The 20270-nt window shown below is 38.3% G+C and overlaps 1 protein-coding gene across 1 annotated transcript in view; it reads left to right on the plus strand.

Moving 5' to 3' along the window:
* The window catches only part of SI (sucrase-isomaltase), a 56189-nt gene extending 38838 nt beyond the window's left edge, over nucleotides 1-17351 (plus strand). Inside the window, exons 31-47 of the mRNA XM_061452613.1 lie at nucleotides 208-336; nucleotides 454-561; nucleotides 840-902; nucleotides 1152-1286; nucleotides 2068-2152; nucleotides 3114-3252; nucleotides 7054-7187; nucleotides 7601-7635; nucleotides 7720-7836; nucleotides 9062-9210; nucleotides 10181-10265; nucleotides 10376-10432; nucleotides 11094-11218; nucleotides 11506-11594; nucleotides 12866-12915; nucleotides 14965-15135; nucleotides 16413-17351. Coding sequence (XP_061308597.1) covers nucleotides 208-336; nucleotides 454-561; nucleotides 840-902; nucleotides 1152-1286; nucleotides 2068-2152; nucleotides 3114-3252; nucleotides 7054-7187; nucleotides 7601-7635; nucleotides 7720-7836; nucleotides 9062-9210; nucleotides 10181-10265; nucleotides 10376-10432; nucleotides 11094-11218; nucleotides 11506-11594; nucleotides 12866-12915; nucleotides 14965-15135; nucleotides 16413-16475 — 1734 coding nt within the window. The 3' untranslated portion in view covers nucleotides 16476-17351. The remainder of the gene's footprint in view (nucleotides 1-207; nucleotides 337-453; nucleotides 562-839; nucleotides 903-1151; nucleotides 1287-2067; nucleotides 2153-3113; nucleotides 3253-7053; nucleotides 7188-7600; nucleotides 7636-7719; nucleotides 7837-9061; nucleotides 9211-10180; nucleotides 10266-10375; nucleotides 10433-11093; nucleotides 11219-11505; nucleotides 11595-12865; nucleotides 12916-14964; nucleotides 15136-16412) is intronic.
* The last annotated feature ends 2919 nt before the right edge of the window (nucleotides 17352-20270 follow it).

Consider the following 20270-nt stretch of genomic DNA (forward strand, 5'->3'; position numbering starts at 1 on the left):
TTCTACCCTTAGACTAGATGCAGTAGCAAAGGGTTTATTTTGTACTGGACTTGCTGATAGGGTGTGCAAAATTAATTTAATAACTTTAGCTTAAAGTTACAGCTGCTACCAATTTTACAGGTCAAAGTTTTTCACAGATTTTCAATTAATTTCTAGCCGGCAAAATAGAAAAAATATTTTATTTATTTATTTATTTTTTAACTGCAGGATGTCCAATATGCAGATATTGACTATATGGAAAGGCAACTGGACTTCACCATTGGCACACGCTTTGCTGGATTACCAGCTCTGGTTAACAAAATAAAAGAAGAAGGAATGAGATTTATCATTATCCTGGTCAGTTTTGAATACTACTTCTAACTTCCAATATATCATTGCAGAATGCAGGATATATTCAACAGCATTTCTAAAATTGTTTTCTGAGCATGCAGGTAAAAGTGTCTTTAATTACAGGATCCAACCATCTCTGGAAATGAAACCAATTATCCTACCTTCTCAAGAGGTGTACAGGATGATGTCTTCATAAAATGGCCCAATACCAATGACATTATATACTCCAAGGTACTGTTCTTAAAAAATGGTGATGGTAGAGGCATGCTGTATCCAAGTAAACAGCATGTCAGCCTAGGCTTCAGTGCTATCCTCAGTGGGAAAGTCTGTTAGTAGCATAATCATGCCTGGATGTAAATGACACATGTAATAAATACTACAAATTGAATTGCCTTCAGTTTGTGTTGTCGTTCACATAGATATCAGGGAAGAATGGTTATATCTGTCTGTTGCTGATGCTCATTCAGTGTGGTTTGATTATTTTATAATAATGTCCTTTGTCATATTAGGTCTGGCCATTTCTTCCTGATGTGGAAGTCAATGAGTCGCTGCCTGAGGAAACCCAAATACAGGTAAATATTGCTATGGCTTTCTTACTGACTCAAATATAGACAGAGCAGCACATGAATTAAGGAAAATAGCAGCAAGCTAGTTGATGAATCTGGGGAGAAAAATAAGGCGCTGAAATTCACTACACTTCCTAACAGAGCCAAAAAAGTTAGTGAAGGAGTAACTTACTTGTTTTTTTTAAACGAATTCCAACATTGTAAACAGGACATTTTCAAACATGTATCTGTTTTGTTTTTCTACTATTTTTACAGCTCTATGGAGCACATGCTGCTTTCCCAGACTTCTTGCGCAATTCCACAGCAGAGTGGTGGAAGAGAGAAATCCTGGAGTTCTACAACAATCCCACCAACCCCTCAAGAAGCATCAAGTTTGATGGCTTGTGGATTGTAAGTGTAGAAATGAATTCAATTTCTGGGTTATTCTTTTTTTCTCTGCCAGACACTAGAAGAGAAATTACACAGTATATGTACTACCGATGAAGCTCAGAGGGTATCTAGTGTTGAATTGCCATTAGGTAAAATAAAAAAATAATAAGCTGAAGGGAAAGTAATCAGAGCACCAGGCAGAACCTGATCCCTCAACCAAAGGCACCACTTTGGCTCTAGGTTGTACTCTTGCACTGCCTTGGTATGTTGTGACTTTCTTCCTCCACTGTGACACTCATTGCACAGGGGAAACAGGCCAGACTCACAGTTCTTCCCTTGAAACACTTTGTGGCTCCTTGTCCCTGCACCATGCCAGGGACTGTAGTGATAGGACAAGTGGTAATGGGTTTAAACTTAAACAGGGGAAGATCAGGTTAGATATGAGGAAGAAGTTCTTTACTGTGAGGATGGTGAGGCACTGGAACAGGTTGCCCAAAGAAATGGTACATGCTCCATCCCTGGCAGTGTTCAAGGCCAGGCTAGACAGAGCCTCAGGCGAATTGGTCCAGTGTAAGGCATCTCTGCCCATGGCAGAGGGGTTGGAGCTAGATGATCTTAAGGTCCTTTCCAACTCTAATTATTCTATGATTCTAAGATTCTGTGATTTTGTCAAGAAAACATGGAACGGCAGACTGAAACTACAGCTGCAAGTGATTCTTCTACAACACTGTTTGTAATACAGAATTTAGTGTGTTTTGTAGGTTTGAAGCAAATACAATCAAGTTTTGCTCTCTGTTTTTAGGACATGAATGAGCCAGCAACTTTTCTGAATGGTGCCATTGGGGGCTGTAGAAATGAACTCTTAAATATGCCACCATATGTGCCTCGTAAGTCTGATTACTCCTTAAAAGTTTTAGGTCATTATAGTTATTATGTAATTTCTGATATGGTGTATGTGGCATAAATACATAAAGTTAGGTATATAAGACCACAACCCCTAACTGAAAGTGGTCCTTAAGTTCTGAGAGTATGGGTATATTTTAACCCCATCTATTTCAGTGGGAGCTGTAACTGCATGACATTTTTAAAAATAAAGCCATTCTTAGTTGCCTTCATATGGATTCTGATACCTATTTTAGATCTAGGTGCTTTGCTCTAGGCATGGTGAAGAATGTAGTTCTCTGTTTTGCAGTTTGCTCAGATTAATAATGCAATTAATTAAAAATTTAGAAAATATTCTTGTGTCTCTTCTCATTACCATTCAGCTAGAATAGATAATATATATAATACAGCTAGAACAGATAATTACCGTTATCTATACAAATACTTGTAATAGTTAGCATTCTTATCTTGGCTTTACATAAGTACTTGTGTACAGTACCAATTAGTAATTTCTTTATTAATGGTTTCTTAACATACTCATGTTGCTTACTCTTGTTTTCAGTTATTATGAATAGTTTCTAAGAAATTGTAAGGAAGTTAATATTCAGACACAGACCATACTCCCTGCCACACCCATTTTCTCTGTATATATGGATGATCTGATGATGCTTACAAAGATGCAATGTCTTCTGAATTTGAATATACTTTGTACTCTTTGAGCCTCTTTAGTAAGAACATCTGTAACTGAGCTATTAACACTTAGAGAATCAGATGCCTAAATAGGAATGTTAGAAATATTCTATTTTTGGAATGTTATTTTTATAATTATAAATAAATAAATGACAGTGTACATGCCTAAAAGAGACTGAATGGCTATGAAATGATGAAAATTAAGGAAAAATAACTCTAATCATTCATAAACATTTGAATGTTCATTATTAATTGGTTTTGTTCTCCTTCCACTAGATTTGGGATATCGGTCAGATGGATTAATTGTTAAAACTCCATGCATGGAAGGTCAACAGTATCTTTCAGATGGTACTCCAGCTAGACACTACGATGTCCACTCTCTTTATGGATGGTCACAAACAAAACCTACCCTAGAGTAAGTGAAGTTTGCATACTTTCTTGCTGTCTCCAAAATGGGTTACACATGAATATTCTGTGTCTATATTCTTCGAGGCAAACTTTCACCACTTTATTTAACATGCCTGAGAAATCTTTCTTTTCATTCCATTATCTTTGATTCTTCAGTTCAGCTAGAAGTGAACTTTGATGTTCCAAAGTTTAAGCAGCAGTTCTATATCTCTGTCAGCTGGGACTATTTCAGCCCCCTACTGCCCGATTAGCACAGTGATTTTGCCCATGGTGCAGGCAGGGTAATACGAACCTGAGCTGCTGGAAGGGATGTGCAGAAGAGCAAGTATGTCTGCACAGTTCTAAGCTGAAGCTGTGCTTCTGTTATTTCACTACAATAAATACTTTCTGCAACTGGAGCCAGCTAGAAGAAAAAACCCACACCTGCTCAAGCATGTCTGCACCTGCAGCTGCATCACTGACTGTCTCAGGACAAGCAGGCAAAGTCTTTGTTTTGAGTCTAGAAGCTTTAAAATCACTGACCCTGAGCAGATGCAGTTTTCAAGGTACATTTTAAAGAGAGTTTACCCAAGTCTGGTACTAAAGAAATTTACTGCTTGCCCAGTTGGGGAGCAGGTCTTGGTATACCTGTTCCAAGGTCTTCATCCATAAACATTATGTTGTACAAGCTTAATTACTGACCTGGATTATGAAATAAGATGGTTACAGTGCTGTTTCTCATATAGTTTAATTTGTATGTAATTACTCACAATTGAGCGTTTCCATATCTCAAAGCATTGAAACACAATGTGTCTTCTTTTCAGCAGAGGTTTCTATTATGAGGCAGCCACCAATGCTAGGCTAGGGCAATGCTCTGCATTGTAAATGGAAGCAATCAATCCAAAGACTCTGCTCTGGTATTCATTCACAAGGCAGAATGGAGAACAGGTCTGAACATCTTGATCAGGTCTTGGGAACAGTAATGACTCCAGGATAGTCTCACAGCATTATCATAATTAAAATATAAAATACTTCCTGTTTTCAGGTTTGGCTGGCATGACCTGGTTTACTTCTAGCACTGCCACTGTTTTCACCTTACACTGTACATCCAGTGAGGAAAAATGAATATAACTTTTAAAGAATGTTAGTTTAAGAAGGGCTTGATTATGGCCTCTATTTAAAACAAATTGAGTCGTAGTGAAAGGGGAAAACAGTGTCTTTTAAATTGCAAACTGTGTGCATAAAGCTTGACTTTTAAGAATTTATTTTCTCAGTTCCAAGTCAAATCTTATTATCTGTTCCTTTCTGAATAGTACCCCGGCCTGCTATAGATAACATCTGATCTAATGATAATATATCTGCTGTTTCATCTCCAATTCAATGAGTAAGCAAGGAAAAGTGTTTCTGTAGAGGGCTTAGCAACTTTATAGACCTTGCTACCTTTAATATCACCAAAAAGAAATAAAATATTAAGGCTGCTTGAATTTTTGACTGAGTGGATGTTATACTTGGCAGCATGACATTGCAATGCTGCCAGTCAAGGCAGAAGTGAAACTGCTGACAGGACAAGAAGGAATATCTGATACTTCTGCTGTCAGCCAAATCACATGCAATTTGGGCATTGTAAGTAAACAATAATTTGACAGTTACAGGAATATTACCAGCATTTCTCTGTATTAAGTATGAACACAAATGTAGTGAAATATGAGCTTCTGTTTTGAAAGGTACCATAAGAGAAACTATTATAACTTACACACCTTTAACAGATATTGTCACACTTGAAATTTAGAGAAAATGTTATTTGCAAAAAAAAATAATATATATCAGTTTCCACTTTATTCTTTGGTAGTAACTGAAGGAGTACTTGTGCAACAGAAGATATGTAATTGCTTTTCATGTATACAGCTTTGGCTCACCCCTGGATCACAGAGTTGGCACCTTGAGTCAGCAAAACACTCAGGCCATACTCATTCTTGAGCAGTTCTGTGTATCATATACACTTCCTTTACATTTGAAATTTTATCTGCAATTTCCAAAGCATTGTTGAAGTAGGGTAGACTAAGCAGAGGCTGAAGCATGTTACAAAGAAATAAAAAGATACTAGGAAACTTACAGTTTGTCTTGGAAGAAATAATTACAGCACATTAGTCTAGTTCAATTACTACGGTAATTAAAGTGACTTGTGCATTTTTTCTGTAATTATAGTGTCACTAAAGCTGCAAATCCAGTAGAAAAATAAATAAATAGTGCATTATTGAAGCAGCTGTTTAGACAATTATTGTGGAGTTAGCATTGGAAAGCAGTGTGATTTAATCAGTGAAGTTTCTGATTAGTACTGTGGTTTAGTACTTTGCTGTAATGATTCACAGTGGGTGCATGGCTGCAAAGGAGCTGTTCTAAGAAAGTGGAGCAGTAATGCATCCATGCTAGGCACACAGTGTAGACCAACAGCATACACTACAGAGAAAGGTGCTCATATCCTCAGCTGAGAAACCAGGAACCATAAATTCCCCTGAACTCAACAATTTTTTTTATTTTTTTTTTCCTGCTTTAAGCTTACTTGGTTGCCTCTGCAGGTACTTTGAGGCAATGACCAAGGTTTTATTTAAGGAAATTAAATAAAATATTTAATTTCCTTAAATAAAGTTTTTATGTATTTGAGGAATGAGGTTACTTAGTTAATTTGTTCTCCATCCAGCTCATTCACACCCACACCTCCCAGACCTCAAGGGCTCTTCTGAGTCATCAGCATGTCACAGTCTCCTCTCCCTGTAGCAATGATCCTTAGGAAGGCCATAGCAGTTTAGTGCCAGAACATCAGAAATACATGACAACACTTTCCTGGTGCTAGCTATATTTTTATACCCCAAACCATAATGCTTACATGTTTCCCACCCTGTAGGGATTTGCCTCTAATTTGGGAAATAAAAATAAGTCCCACCATCCTCAAAAGTTAATTAACCTCTGGTTGACATCTCTTCTGCTTATGAGGAAGACAAATGTGATCAGACCAAGAGGTCAGCTAATGCTAAGGTAGTCACACACATCGGTGTCACTCCTTCACTCTAATATGTTACTTGCCACAAGAAGAAAACAGCTGGTTTAGTATGTTGCTTCCAGACAAATCCATGTTGGTCGTACCATATTGATATCATGTCATCTTGGTATTTCTGAAGCTATTACAGATCCATTACTTGTTCTAATATTTTTTTGGCAACAGGAGTTATACTGGCAGGTCCAATAGCTCTGACACCTCTATTTTGCCCCTTCTGATATTTTTGATATGATTTCTGTTGAATTATTTTTAACTGCTGCTGCAAGTCTTCAGGTATGCTAAGAAAGGAATGAGGTGTCCTGGAACACACCATGGAGACCTTAGATGGAGACCTTAGAGAAAGTGCAAGTTGGGCTACATCCGCAAGTTGTGGTTGCTTCACCCCTGGAAGAGTTCAAAGCCATTTTTGACAGGGCTTTGATCTACCTGGTCTGGTGAAGGGTATTCTTGCCCATGGCAAGGGGTTGAAACTAGATGATCTTTTCCCTTCTAACCCAAAACATTCAATAGTTTTATGATTTTAACATGTCCTTGCCTGCCTGTTCTTTTTCCAGTTACAGGTTGGCTGACACTGCTGAGCTACTGTCAATATGTGAATCACAGTAAATTGCCATAAAAAGCACATCTGCATTGGATGTATGCATATTCATGCATACAGCAATGCCCTCCTTTGCTATGAAAATATAAGCCCTTTAATTTCAGAGAATCTGGTATAATAAATTCCCATGTAATATTTCTCATGTAATTTGTTTTTTGCTCTATTTTCAATGTCAGAGGTTTGCAGGATGCCACCAAGGAGCGTGGGATCGTTATCACCCGTTCCACATATCCCAGCAGTGGAAGATGGGCAGGACACTGGTTAGGTGATAACACTGCAGCTTGGGATCAGCTAACTGCATCTGTTATTGGTATGAGAAAGAAAAGTATCTGTATTCAATTTACTGTATGCAGTTACTTCTGCTTCAGCTGCTTGCTTCTAGTATTCATGTGGTTTTATCTCATGTAAGCAATTTAATTGAGGAACCATAATAAGTGGTCAATACCTTTTTTAACTTCTTTAGTTCTGCACCAGGTGCTAGGAACACTTTTATTCCCTTGGGATCAACCAACTTTGTGCCCTGTGACCTGCCCTCATTTCTTTCTTTGCTCCTGACCAATCAGCTCCCATCACTCTGTAGCAGAAGAACATGGCAGACTTGGGGTTTTTTATTTTCATTCACCATTACAATAAGTATTATCTATGTAAGCATTAGCATACCAAAGGGGGACAAAAAAACCCACAAAACAACAGCCAGTAATATTGAATTATTTCTCCTTTCAGGTATGATGGATTTCAGTCTCTTTGGAATATCTTATGTAAGCTAACAATTTATTACCTTATTATCTTGATGCTGTACATAATTTTATTTTATCTCAATTGGGTCATTTTGAAACTTTCAGACAGGAGCTGATATCTGTGGCTTCTTCAAAGACTCAGAGTATGAGCTGTGTATTCGCTGGATGGAACTAGGTGCATTTTACCCATATTCAAGAAATCACAATCAGAAAGGAACAAGGGTGAGTCACAAGTTTTTAATAGTTGTTAACTGCTGGGCCTTTGCAACACAATATAGAGACCAGCCAGAACATCGTACAAGCTCACCTGGCTCAAAAAATTACATTCCAAGCAAAATGGACACAAAAAGATGTTTGGCTCTTTATCAAATAAAAATTGTCTTTTTTATATGCTAGCTTGCCTATAAGGCTCCCCCTCACATGGGAGGCCTTATGCTGCTCTGGGATTTGGACCGCTTGCAGGAAGCATATTCTAAGTTTGCTTTGACTGAATCCAACTCCTACGTATTTTTCCCTGTGCATCATTTTTATTCAAACACGCTACACTGGCAAGACTAAAATAGAGCGCTTTGGTGGCAAATGCACTTAAAGGAGCAAAGCTGACCTTAGTGCTCTCAGCCCTAATTGACCATAATTATACATCAAATGAGAAAATGGAACAGTGTAATCAGATTTTGGAGTAAGACTCGGCAATTTCTGTACTCTGCACATATGCCACCATCAGATATTGTATTTCTTTTAAGAGGAAAGTAATTGCCTAAATGTCGGTCTGTGCTGGCTAAGGACTATATTCTAGAAAGCTGTAAAACAAGATAACTGGAAAAATAAAAAAAAATGGGAACAGCACTTCGTTCCAGTTAAAGCTCCAGGTCTAGCAGAGTAGAGCTATTTATATAGCATATATCTGATGGATTAAGGTCTCCTTTTCAGAAACTGCTTTATCTTGCAGCGGCATACCTTTCGATAGGTCTTTTAATGCCTTTAAAAAAATGCAGATTCAGGGTTATCATGTTGCTTCCAGTCTTGCCCAATTTGCCAAGGTATTCTTCAATACATTTAATAGAGATTGGAAGTGCTCCCTGACATCAGTTGTTAGTGCTTCACTCTCTGCTTGCAAGTCCTGAGTGCTGCCCTGCAGAAAAGAGGGATAATAAATTATGTACACTAGGATGTGTCATGCCTTTGGGACACTTTGCATTAAGCAGTTTTTATAGTACTCCCCACAGGTTTTTCTCACCTTTTCCCTTTCCAGTTCCCCTCTTAGGGCTGACAGTGGTACCTGCTGGTTTTAGTGTCACTTCTTAATTGAAGCATAAATAAATGAAGGTGCTCTAATTTGGCAGAGAAATTTCCTTGTCTTTCTCTTGCTTTGTTGATTTTGGGTGGTCTGGGGTTTTCGTAGCTTTTCTGAGCAAAACCCAGCTGGACTAACGAAAGTCTCTTTCAGAGGCAAGATCCTGCTTCCTGGAATGCAACATTTGAGGAGATTTCCAGGAATGTGCTGAATATAAGATACACCTTGCTACCTTATTTCTACACTTTAATGTATGAAGCCCATGCCCATGGCAGCACTGTGATCCGCCCCATGCTCCATGAGTAAGTGGGACTCCTATACTCTTCTTATCAGGAATTTCCACTGAAAATTTTGTAGTTATGACCCTCATAGTTACAGCAATTAATATTTAAAAAACAAACAACAAAACAACCACAAGGTTGAGTATGAGCTTTCAATGGCAAGCCTGACTCAATTAACACTAGTTCTTCATTTTTCAAAACTGAACATCTTATTTTCTGGGAGTAAAATTCAAATTTTAGATCTCACCTTTAACCTCTTCTAGGGCAAGGAACAGACTGCCAAGTGTATGTAGAATAAAAAAATAAAAAAAATATAAAAAAGCAAAAAATTGCTGGATAAAAACTTTTGGGAAAAGATACAATTCTGCCATAAATCATGAGAGTTTTGCAGGGGAAAAAAAAACTGGCTTTTTTGTTATGTCCAAGCTTATATACCAGATTTTTTTTTTTTTTAATTTATTAATGCAGTTAGACACAGAAGCTTTCTTTGCTCCTTGTCAGGTGGGTCAGTACCTGCAAAAACCTTTCTTCTGTTGTGGAGTTAGATGTGCTCTTCATCTATACACGTCTTGTCTGAGGAACACTGAGCTGTTCACATGTGTTGACTTCCTCTTTTCAAAGCAATTGCTAAAGAAAAAAGTAGCACAAGTTAGAAAGTGGTTCCCAGTCTGTCCAGAACCTAATCTTACTATTGCTAATCCTGGCCAGGCACAACAGACCTTCTGAGTTTTGTGATCTGAATACACTGAATAGCTGTGGCAAAGAAATGGAAAACTAAAGCTAATAGCTTGTATTTCTCTAATGAGTTTCACATTAGGATCTTTGTGTATTCCTGGCAAGCATTAACTGATTTATGAATAGTAGAATAAAGATGAGGAAATATTAGGTACTAGGAACAGTACATTCAAATGCTGACAATAGTTTTTTAAAGAAGGAACACTTTGGAAAAGTTCAGCATGCAATGTTTAATCATTATTCTGTTAACTTGAAGGTTTGTAGAAGACAGAACAACCTGGGAAATATACGAGCAGTTTCTTTGGGGACCTGCACTGCTCATCAGTCCTGTGATGCAACAGGTACATTTTTAAGAACTTAAGAAAATACTAATGTCACTTTAGCTTTCACTTTTCACTGTCACTTCATTTTTTTCATTTAAGGTACCTAAACCAAGTATTCTTAATTCCAGAATGCTGTAACAGTGAATGCTTACTTACCCAATGCCCGCTGGTATGATTACCACACAGTAAGTAATTTTAAAAACTATATTTTATATGTCTTCTTCACAATGCTGCTTAGACGGCAGAAAGGGTGTTCTGAGAGTAGTGGTGAGGTGTGAACCCCTGCCCACCCTTTTACAAACTTCCATTCAGTATTGCTTCTTAGCAACGTAACAGCTACTTAGCTAATAAAAAGAAAAGCAACCTTGATTCCTGTAATTATTATCCCACACTAATATATAATAACATGACTACAGCTAGAGTAAATTAATTTGAGGTACTTCTGTTGACTTTTTTAAGCCTCAAATAATATACATAATGACTTTGTAAGGAATACTGGAATGGAGAAACACAAAACACATTTAGCTGCATCACCTTTCACAGAAAATAAGAAAAGATTTGGTAATTGGAAGAGCAGGCATCACAGGTCATTTCATTAATCACAAGTTTGTGTTTCACCAGACTGGCCCCTTTAGTTCGGCTACTGTGACCTATACTCAAGGCAATCTTTTATAGATCCTGCATTTCAGTTTCTCTTATAAGCATTTGGTAGTTACTTCTGCAGTAGAAAGTCCTACTTCATCAGGCTAGCAAAACATGACAATTTCATTATAAAAAAACAAACCCAAACAAACCAGTAAAGTGGGAGCAACTCAGTAGAGGATTTTTAAAATCTTTTCTACATAGGATGAAGATATTGGCATTAGGGGACAGTTCAGTCTTTTACCATCTCCTTTGGAACATATCAATCTGCATATCCGGGGTGGATACATCCTTGCTTGGCAAAAGCCTGCTAATACAACTTTTTACAGGTAAGATTGACTGAAATTTAAAATTTAGTTTTGCACAAATACAAATAGATAAAATACTATCAGTCCTCAGAGAAGATACAGGTATAATGGCACTGGAGCTTTATGGCCGGCTTTTCTTTCCTCCTGATGGCCTCCTTTAAATTTCATAGGATTAGTTTAAGAAGATGACTTTGGGAGATAAATTGAGTGGCGTGTAATATTTTTTTAAAACATTCTAACATTTGAGAAATATGAAATGTGGTTGGTTACCTGAGGATACTGAGAGAAAAATACTATGTTTTCTATAGCCGAAAAAACCCCATGGGGCTCACTGTCGCTTTGAATGACACTCTGAGAGCAGAAGGACAGCTTTATTGGGATGATGGGGTTCGCATTGGTATGTATGATGCTTTTTGCTTTCATAAAATCCTTTTTTTTTGCTATAAGGATTGATGGTCAAGTTATTTTTCCTGATTTAAACTGCATAATGCTATGATTTATAGAATTGATATGTTGTATGAAGGAAACTGTGCCTGGGATGAAAGGCAACACAGATAACAAGGATTTGTCCTCAAACCAATCAGAACCGTAAGTGTAGATTATGTGGGAAGCTTTAACTAATTTTGTCAACATTACTGAACTTAAATCGTCTTCAGATAAGAGATATTTAAAAGTCATTTATCCTTTCCACCCAGTGTATTACCATTGTAATAACATTATCACCCAAGATTACTGCAAGCAATGCAGGAAATGGTGTTATTTTGCATAATGATGCGTAGGGAAGTTTGCAGGATGTTGTTAGTGTATTTTTTGGTGCTCCACTTACACCACTGCACAGTAATTCAGAAACGATGACTAGGTTCATGGAAATCTGATGATAAATGAAATCAACATAGATTACAAGATGTATCTCACCAGGATGCCTGTGATCTCATTTTGGTAAGGCAGAAAGGCAAGAGCCTACAGTGCTCGTGATTATCAGCATTACTTTAGTGACAGGACAAGGGGTAATGGGTTTACACTTAAACAGGGGAAGTTCAGATTAGATACAAAGGTGAAGTTCTTTGAGGGTTGTGCAGCAGTGGGACAGGTTGCCCAAAATGCTCCATCCCTGGCAGTATTCAAGGCCAGGTTGGACAGAGCCTTGGGCAAAATGGCCTAATGTGAGGTGTCCCTGCCCATGGCAGGGGTGTTGGAACTAGATGATCTTAATGTCCTCTCCAACCATTCTATGATTCTATGATTTAGTGCTTAACAATAGGATTGGTAAAATGTACAACAGCAGTTTCTATCAATCATGGCTGTGCCACTGGACAGTGAATAGGGTTGGATGTGGGAAATTACTTCCATGCCTTCCTCAGCGAGAAACATTTTTTCTCTTTCTGGTCTTAATACCCTGGACTTTCCTAATGCTATTTGTTTGCCTTCTTTTGTATCAGACCTCTAAAATGTTCTTACTTTGTCCTCATTTAATTAGCATGCTGTTCTCTAATGAAAGTATTTTATGCTTAAAAGTATATGTCTTTTGGAAATACAGAAGTTTATTCGTGTGTAGATACATACCATATGTTGATGTGTAAAGTACATATAGACACAATTTTTGAACTAACATTTTGATAATGTGTTGAGGTGAATAACAAATACATTTTATTTTATTCTTTTTGTCAGATGCATACGAAGATGGTGTATATCTGCTAACATCATTTACTGCTAATCAGGTAAGTAATGTTAGCTCACATTTCTTTTAATGATCAGTTTAGGTGATTACTATTGTATTTTTAACTTTGGGCATTTTAATTTGGAACTTCATAATGCCTTGGTATCTTACCCTAACATTAACTTGTACTCACAGTGGATTAGACTACAAGTAATATGATTAAACTGCAGCAAGGAGAACTTTAAGAATGATTCTGAAGTTAACAATTGTAGCGTATTGTTAAACAAAGTGTATATTTATGGCATTGTAATTTCTGATACAGTTCTGAAAGTGCAAGTTTATTTCATAAATTAGTTCTATACAGTGAAAGCGCATATCAGTGCTGAACCTCTGCAACATGCAGAGGGGTCAGAACAGCTATGCCAGGAAAACCAGCGCTTGCCAGTGAGAAGGAAGCTGGAGGCTGCAGGCAGGAGGCTTTAAGGTCAAAAGGCTTTGACCCTGGTTTACAGCTGCAGAGAAATATGACTGCCCAGCAAAGAATTTGGTTTTCTTCTCAAGAATGGGCACGTAAAATTGTTCCCAATCCATTTTGCAAGTTCAGGGTCTTTGCTGTTCTCTACCTTGTTCAGCTATGCTGCTGTTCCCAAAAGAAAGAAATGTTCATAGGGTCAGAAGGAGGGCATCTCTGTTTTTTTTTTTGTAATTTATTGTCTACAAACTTAGTTCTGGGGAGAAGCAACAGAATATAGAGTCATTGGCAACTACAAAATAAATCACTCTCTAAAATGGCAAAGAGGGGGAAACAAGACCTGTCCCATTAATGAGTTCTACTCATGCCCTCCCATGCTGATGACAAAACCAAGATGTGTTTGTGGTTATGAGCTGTAAACCTGAGTCCTAGTTCTCCAGGCATCCTAGAATGTGTACATTGACCCCATTCTATAGAAACAGCTCAGTATCCTGTTGGAGACAGCGGGTTTTGCTGCTGTAGCCACACTGCTCTGCAAAGCCTGCAAGAAACAGCCTCATGGGGGAATGGAGAAAGTGGTTAAGTACCAGCACAGCTTTGCACAGTGCTGGTGTGGATCACTGCCTCAGTTTGGTATTACTTGTTCTCTTTATTCTTCAACACAGAAAATCTGGCATCCATTCCTGGATAACAGACTCAATGAATGGGAGTGCTCATTTTAAGTATTGGCTTTTCTAGGGCATTGTATTTCAATTTTTATCATTCAGTTGAATATCTGGAATTAAATTAGATGTAATTATGATGACTTCTGGTTTAAAATAAATGCTTTTCTATTGTAATAGAAAATGCATTTTATTTCATTAGTTTTCCAGAGTGACAAAATGTCTTTTAATTTTCTTTCTTCTAATTTAATTCTGTCTTTGTTAAGTAACTGGATGTTAATTGCTAAGGAAGAGAAGTTTGTTTTGCTAATATTCAGTATTTGCAGTTGCAAAGAGATTATAAAATAAATTCACCTTTTCCTGCTTCTAAAAGAAGCCGGTAAGGAATAGCCTAATTAAAGAAGCCTTGAATCAACCAACACTGAAAAATACTCACAGTAAAAGTAACATCCTCTAAGTACTAAATATGCAGAATTGTATCACAGCACATCTGCATGGGCTCACACCTGGGCTGTGAACCAGCAGGCACCTCTCTGGGCTGCTCAACATGGCATTTGCTCTCTGGAGACCTACTGGACCTGGGTACATCCCAACGAAACCATGTGCCTGTAATCTACCTAAAATCACAGCCACTGAAATGTGAAGAGACCTGCAAGGGCTGAGGGAGGTGATGGAGGGTGGAGGAGCTGTTATGGGAGTGCATAATGCAGCAAGGGCAAGAGCCTGGATCAGTCTCACAGAAGCTAGCAGATGAGGCTGTGTTAGGGAAAGAGTGGCAATTAAAGATAGAGCAGAGCACAGGATCTAGCCATATTAACAATGTGAAGAAAATGGAAGCCTTCAACATTTGGAAAATGAGTAGCAACATATTGGTATTTTAAAAAAAAAAAAAAAAAGCAAGTGAAAAGTTCAAGTGTATGTGTACCAGTCCAATGGCAATCTCCAGTCTTTCTCTTTTTTTTCCTTTTCCTTTCAGAATGTTTTAGATATTACGGTTTTGCATCACGGTTACTCTGATCCAAACAACCTGATGTTTACTGAAATTAAAGTCCTGGGGGTGCCCTCCAAAGTTACAGAGGTGAACATATCGCAGAATGGTGGGACAATTGCATCATCTCATGCTGTGGACTACAATAACACCAAGCAGGTGAGGTGCCTTTTGCAGGGTAATTCCACCTTATGGCTGCATATGTGCTCTTAAACATTTGGAGATCCAGTTCTCAGCTGTAATACTATATTTAAAATGTGTTTAATAAGATACATCAGGTGATGATTATACCATATACTGTTTATTATACAATATACTGATTATACTATACAGTACCTACTGTGTAGTAGGTATGGTAGAGCACAGCAATTGCTGTTAGGAACCCAAAATGCTTCCAACAGTGAAAAAGTGGTGGATTTTAGGTTGTGCTTTGTTTCCACTCTTCTTAATAGCTTACTTGCAACCTGTGAGGTTTGAAGGAAGGAAAAGCAACTGCAAGTATTTTCATCGCCTCAACATGACCTCACTGTTGTTAGTCTTGTCTGACAGCATTTTCATTTCCCAGCCCTGTTTGCCTACAATCATTCCCTATTCTTTCATATCACATCTTGGCTGTAGGCATTGCAGCGCAGGGTTCTTTCTTACATTTGAGTCAAATCCCACTTCTAAAGTTATCGGCACACTTTCTACCACCTTCAGAGCCCTGGGACTTCCACATGCATGGGTGATACCAGTCCAGAGAATTTCCCCCTCCCACCTCACTGGACAGTAAAGTCAGGCACTAATAAAGCAGCTGAAATAAATACATATAACTGTATTGCCATTTGAGATGGCACTTCTCTGGGCCCCTTCAGATATGAACAGAATGGCTGAGGCATACAGTCTTGCCAGTTTTCTTGCAGAGGGAGTCTGCCTAAACTCTTCTATTGCTGGGATCTTACTGCCTTTCCTTTGAAATTCAGTATTCTGTTAAGTCTTAGTTCTTTCTCTTTCACAGAAAGCTGGAACTATGTGAGTTTTGTACCTAACCAAAAAGATGAGTTAAAAATGTAAAATCAAATGAAAATGTTTCATTCTGCTGTTGACTTTTGGATGGAAAAAAAAAGGGGGGAATTTGTACTCCCAGCTGAATCACAGGATGTTCCAAGTTTTGCTGCCTCTTTAAAATTTATTAAAAAAAAAAAAAAGTAACAGGAATGTTGTCAACTCTATAAGGGCCTCTGAATCAAGGGAATGGATCAGAGCCTCACCATCAGAAATCCAGAAATCTGTGCTGGTTAAACTATGTTTATAATGATACAAACACAAAAGCAAATGAAGAGGCATAAATTCTTCTTACCTAAACCAAGAAGCCACTATCTCTGATGAATATAGAAAAAGCAGTGGATCTTCAAGGCAGAATTGTTAATTGCTCATTTTGTCTGTTTTATTCACAGCTCCTGACAATCACAAACCTTCAACTTGAATTAGGCAGAAGCTACACCGTGCAATGGAGCTAAAATGCCTGCAAAATAACATCGCGCATACCGCTGAATCTTCTCACTATTATAGAACTGTCTTTCAATTTTCCCACTTTCATACTGCATCTGTGTCATCTTAGAATACTTTTTATTATAAAAACATACTAGTTAGTTCATTTTCATGTATTATGGATACAAAGCAGTCACATTTCAGTATTGTTGAAGGCCAGCTACAAGGTCTCCATGCGACGCAAAAATCTGCAATTTAAACAGCATGGCACTTCCATATAACTTCATCTTTCAAAACCGAGAACTGAATGTAAACCTCCATGTTTTTTCAGAATAGAATTTCTGGCTGACCTCACGCGTGCCAAATCTTTGTTTCATTAAAAAAAGAAAAAAAAAAAAATAAAATGCAGTCGGTGTTAGCTGTATGGATTTGGGGCTGTAATTCTGCATATATTTAATTCATCTTAATTCTGGCTATGTAAGTCACTACTACAGAGAAGTATTTAAGGCCAGACAAAACAAATGTTTTCATATTACTGATTTAGCATGAAATGATGTTTCAATTTGTTGATATATAAAATACTAAGATACTTGTAGAAGTCATAGGGTTTCCTTTTTGCAGGGGTGTCAACAGGGCTTTTGTATGACTTTATCCAGATATTTATGTTCCCCCGTGTTTTGATCTGAACATGTAAGATTAAACTTGATGTTTCAAGGTTAACTAATAAATGTTGGTCTCTGACTGTTCATTTAGCTGAAGGAAATGCTGTTGTATGTTTACTATAATAGTAATTCATATTAAAGACTCTTTGTATCCCAAGAGTGCAACATGTGATATAAACAGATTGGTAAAGCATGTTTACAATTAAATTTGATGGGAATAAACTGCTGTCAAAGGTAATAGCAAACTCTAGCAACTGTGCTTAAGATTCATTTAAAGGATTCCCCTCTGCTTTGAAATTTCATGGTAAAACAGCTGAGTAGCAAACATGTGTCGTGGTTTAAACCCAGTCAGGTAACTTGTTCACTCCCTCCCCCCCTTCTTTCCCTCCCCCTACTCCCGGAGGGACGAAGAGGAGAATCGAAAAGAATGCAACTCCCACGGGTTGAGATAAAAACAGTTTAGTAACTAAGGTATAACACAAATCACTACTGCTACCACCAATGGTAATAATGATAAAGGAAATAACAAGGGAAGAGAATACATCATCTCACCACCAGCCGACCGATAACTCGCCCCCCCAGCCCGACCAAGCTCCAACCGATACCTCCTCCAACCCTGCAGTCTCCCAGCCCTTCCGGCTAACTCCCAGTTACATCCTGGGCATGACGTGCTGTGGTATGGAATACCTCTTTGGTCAGTTTGTGTCAGGTGTCCTGTCTCTGCTTCCTCCTGGCTTCCCCTCCTCTCTGGCAGAGCATGAGGCTCACAAAGTCCTTGGCCAAACCTAAACATCTCTATCAGCTCTGTTCCCGAGCCGAAAGTCAAAACACAGCACTGCATCAGCTACCAAGAAGGGGAAAAATGACTGCTACTGCTGAACCCAGGACAACATGTCATAGGTGGATCAACGTAATTAATTTATTGAATTTATAGAAACTGAATTTATTGAAGCTTCCCCATAAAATAATAATGAAATTTGCAATCCAGAGAAAATGATCATTTAAGTTACCATTTTGACAAATATTTTGTCTGAAGGAACACACTACACTGTATCTCTGAAGCTACTGGTGAACAGCTACTTAAGTAAGCTGGTGCAATGACACGTCCCATCACCTCAGAGAGGGGAACTGCAGGTTACTGACCCTTCAACCTATTCCCTCTCATGTCACCTCCTACCACTTTGCATACACCAGACTTATTTTCAGAATTTTTCTCATTAGATTTATCTGGGGAACCTCACTGTTCTGTCTTCTTGGCTTTGAGAAGCTCAGTACCTCAGCTGAGCTGTGTGCACTTCTGCCACAGAGTGCAGCTTTTACCAAGTCTTCAGAATAATAATTCATGAGGAACTCAAACAGGCTGAGAAATTACAGCTTCAGACATTGGTTGGCCACTTTAGGGAGTACTCCCTGGTGTGTCTCTTCCTTCCTGCATTTTTTACAAGCAGTGGCAGTCCAGCAGATCCTGGTCCCCGCCACTCACTTCTGGAATATCTGTGCAGCAGCATTGTCCTTCTCTGGAGATCACAGAAGCAGAACACTGAACTCGGGGACATTTCAATGCAGGTTGATAGTAGCTCTTCAGGTAATGCTTCTCTTTGGGTCTGATACCTACATGTGCTGGGAAACATCTGCTGCATGACATCCCATTAAAGTCCACAAGCCATGGTGAGTATTGGGCAGCTTTCAACAGAAGGAAGTGAGCAGCAGCAAGCATACTACATGTGTACAGGGTGGGATTTTTTGACTCCCACTTCCTCAATAGTTTGACTTTCTAGCGCTTAAAAAAATTGCTCAGAAAATGGCACAACACCACCAGAGGTTGACACAATCCTGCTGCTCACTGCAGCAGAAGATTCTCACTGAAGGCACAATACCTTCCCTGAAAACCATGAAGTTCTGCTTTCAATATCCTTTTTCAGAACTTTATTGGCTGCTTCACTGGGCAAAATAAATCCAAAGAAAACAGTATTTGTAAAAAGTCATATATTTGTTTGGTATATTAACGTTTTCAGCTAACTTTTCTCTAGTATTAAGATACCAGATCGACATTATGAATAGTACACTCTTGTGGGCTTGCCCCATAAGGCATCAAGACAGTGTTACAGACCCAACAGACTGCTGAAAAGGGGGAGAGTGTATTGAAAACACAGCTTGACGTGCATCCTGCTCTGAAACCTGTACTGAGCACAGGCAGAGGCAGGCACCACTAGATAAAGCTTTTTGCACTGAGCCACTATCCATTTGTTTGGATAGATGGACAAAAGGAAAGCTCACTTCATAAAGAAACATTCTGCCTTTTTAATTCCTGAACAAAATGAAAGTTTAAGCCCAACCACTTTCACCAGGGTTCTTCATGTCATATGTAAGCTGAAATTGGCCTTTGAGACATACACGTGGATATACGGTATATGTATACAGAAATGTGTGCATACACACCTCTTTATCCATTATATATATACACATGAACATAATATATGCATATATGCATATGTATGTACACATGTAACTACATGCATTTTATTTCATCATGTGTAAGTGGAGCTCCTCTTTACAGAGACTTTTTAAAATTTTAATAATGTTCAGGTTTTGGGGGAACTACCCCAGAAAACAGCCTGCTGCAAACAGGGCCTTTCAAGTGCACTTTTTTTCCTTCAAGAAATGTTCAAGTTTTAAGTTGCTCATCCCAGAGCTGACCCAAACCTCACGGGAATCAGTGAGTTTCTGTCTGTGGGCTTTGGATCAACTCCCAATAGGTCTGTTTTTTAAAACCTATGTCTCCCACCCCTGGCATGGTCAAAGCTTAATTTACCAGAGCAAAAATGGTCTTCAAAAGCACTGTTGCAGACTGAAAGCACAGCCTGGAGATTAAATCAAGGTCAAATAGCAGGTTAATGAACTTCGTAAAACTGTCTCACCTAGCCATGTAATTAGAAGCTTTAATTAAGAAAGAACTTTGGCATTCCAGGTGCTTGAACCTTGGCATGCAAAGGCTTAGAAAACAGAGAAATATATGGCAATTTCACTTCAAGTTTAATGGTGGTTGTGCAGATCCTTCCAGCTTTGGCTAACATACTTCAGCAAGGCAAAGAAATGTGTTATGGCAATAAAAGAGCAGCAGATTCAGAAAACATGTCCAATGAATCCCTCTGTAGATGACAG

The sequence above is a fragment of the Pezoporus flaviventris genome, unplaced genomic scaffold (assembly GCF_033815535.1).
Source record: "Pezoporus flaviventris isolate CSIRO_AGI_PZ_B2104156 unplaced genomic scaffold, CSIRO_AGI_Pfla_v1 ptg000013l, whole genome shotgun sequence".
NCBI lineage: Eukaryota > Metazoa > Chordata > Aves > Psittaciformes > Psittacidae > Pezoporus > Pezoporus flaviventris.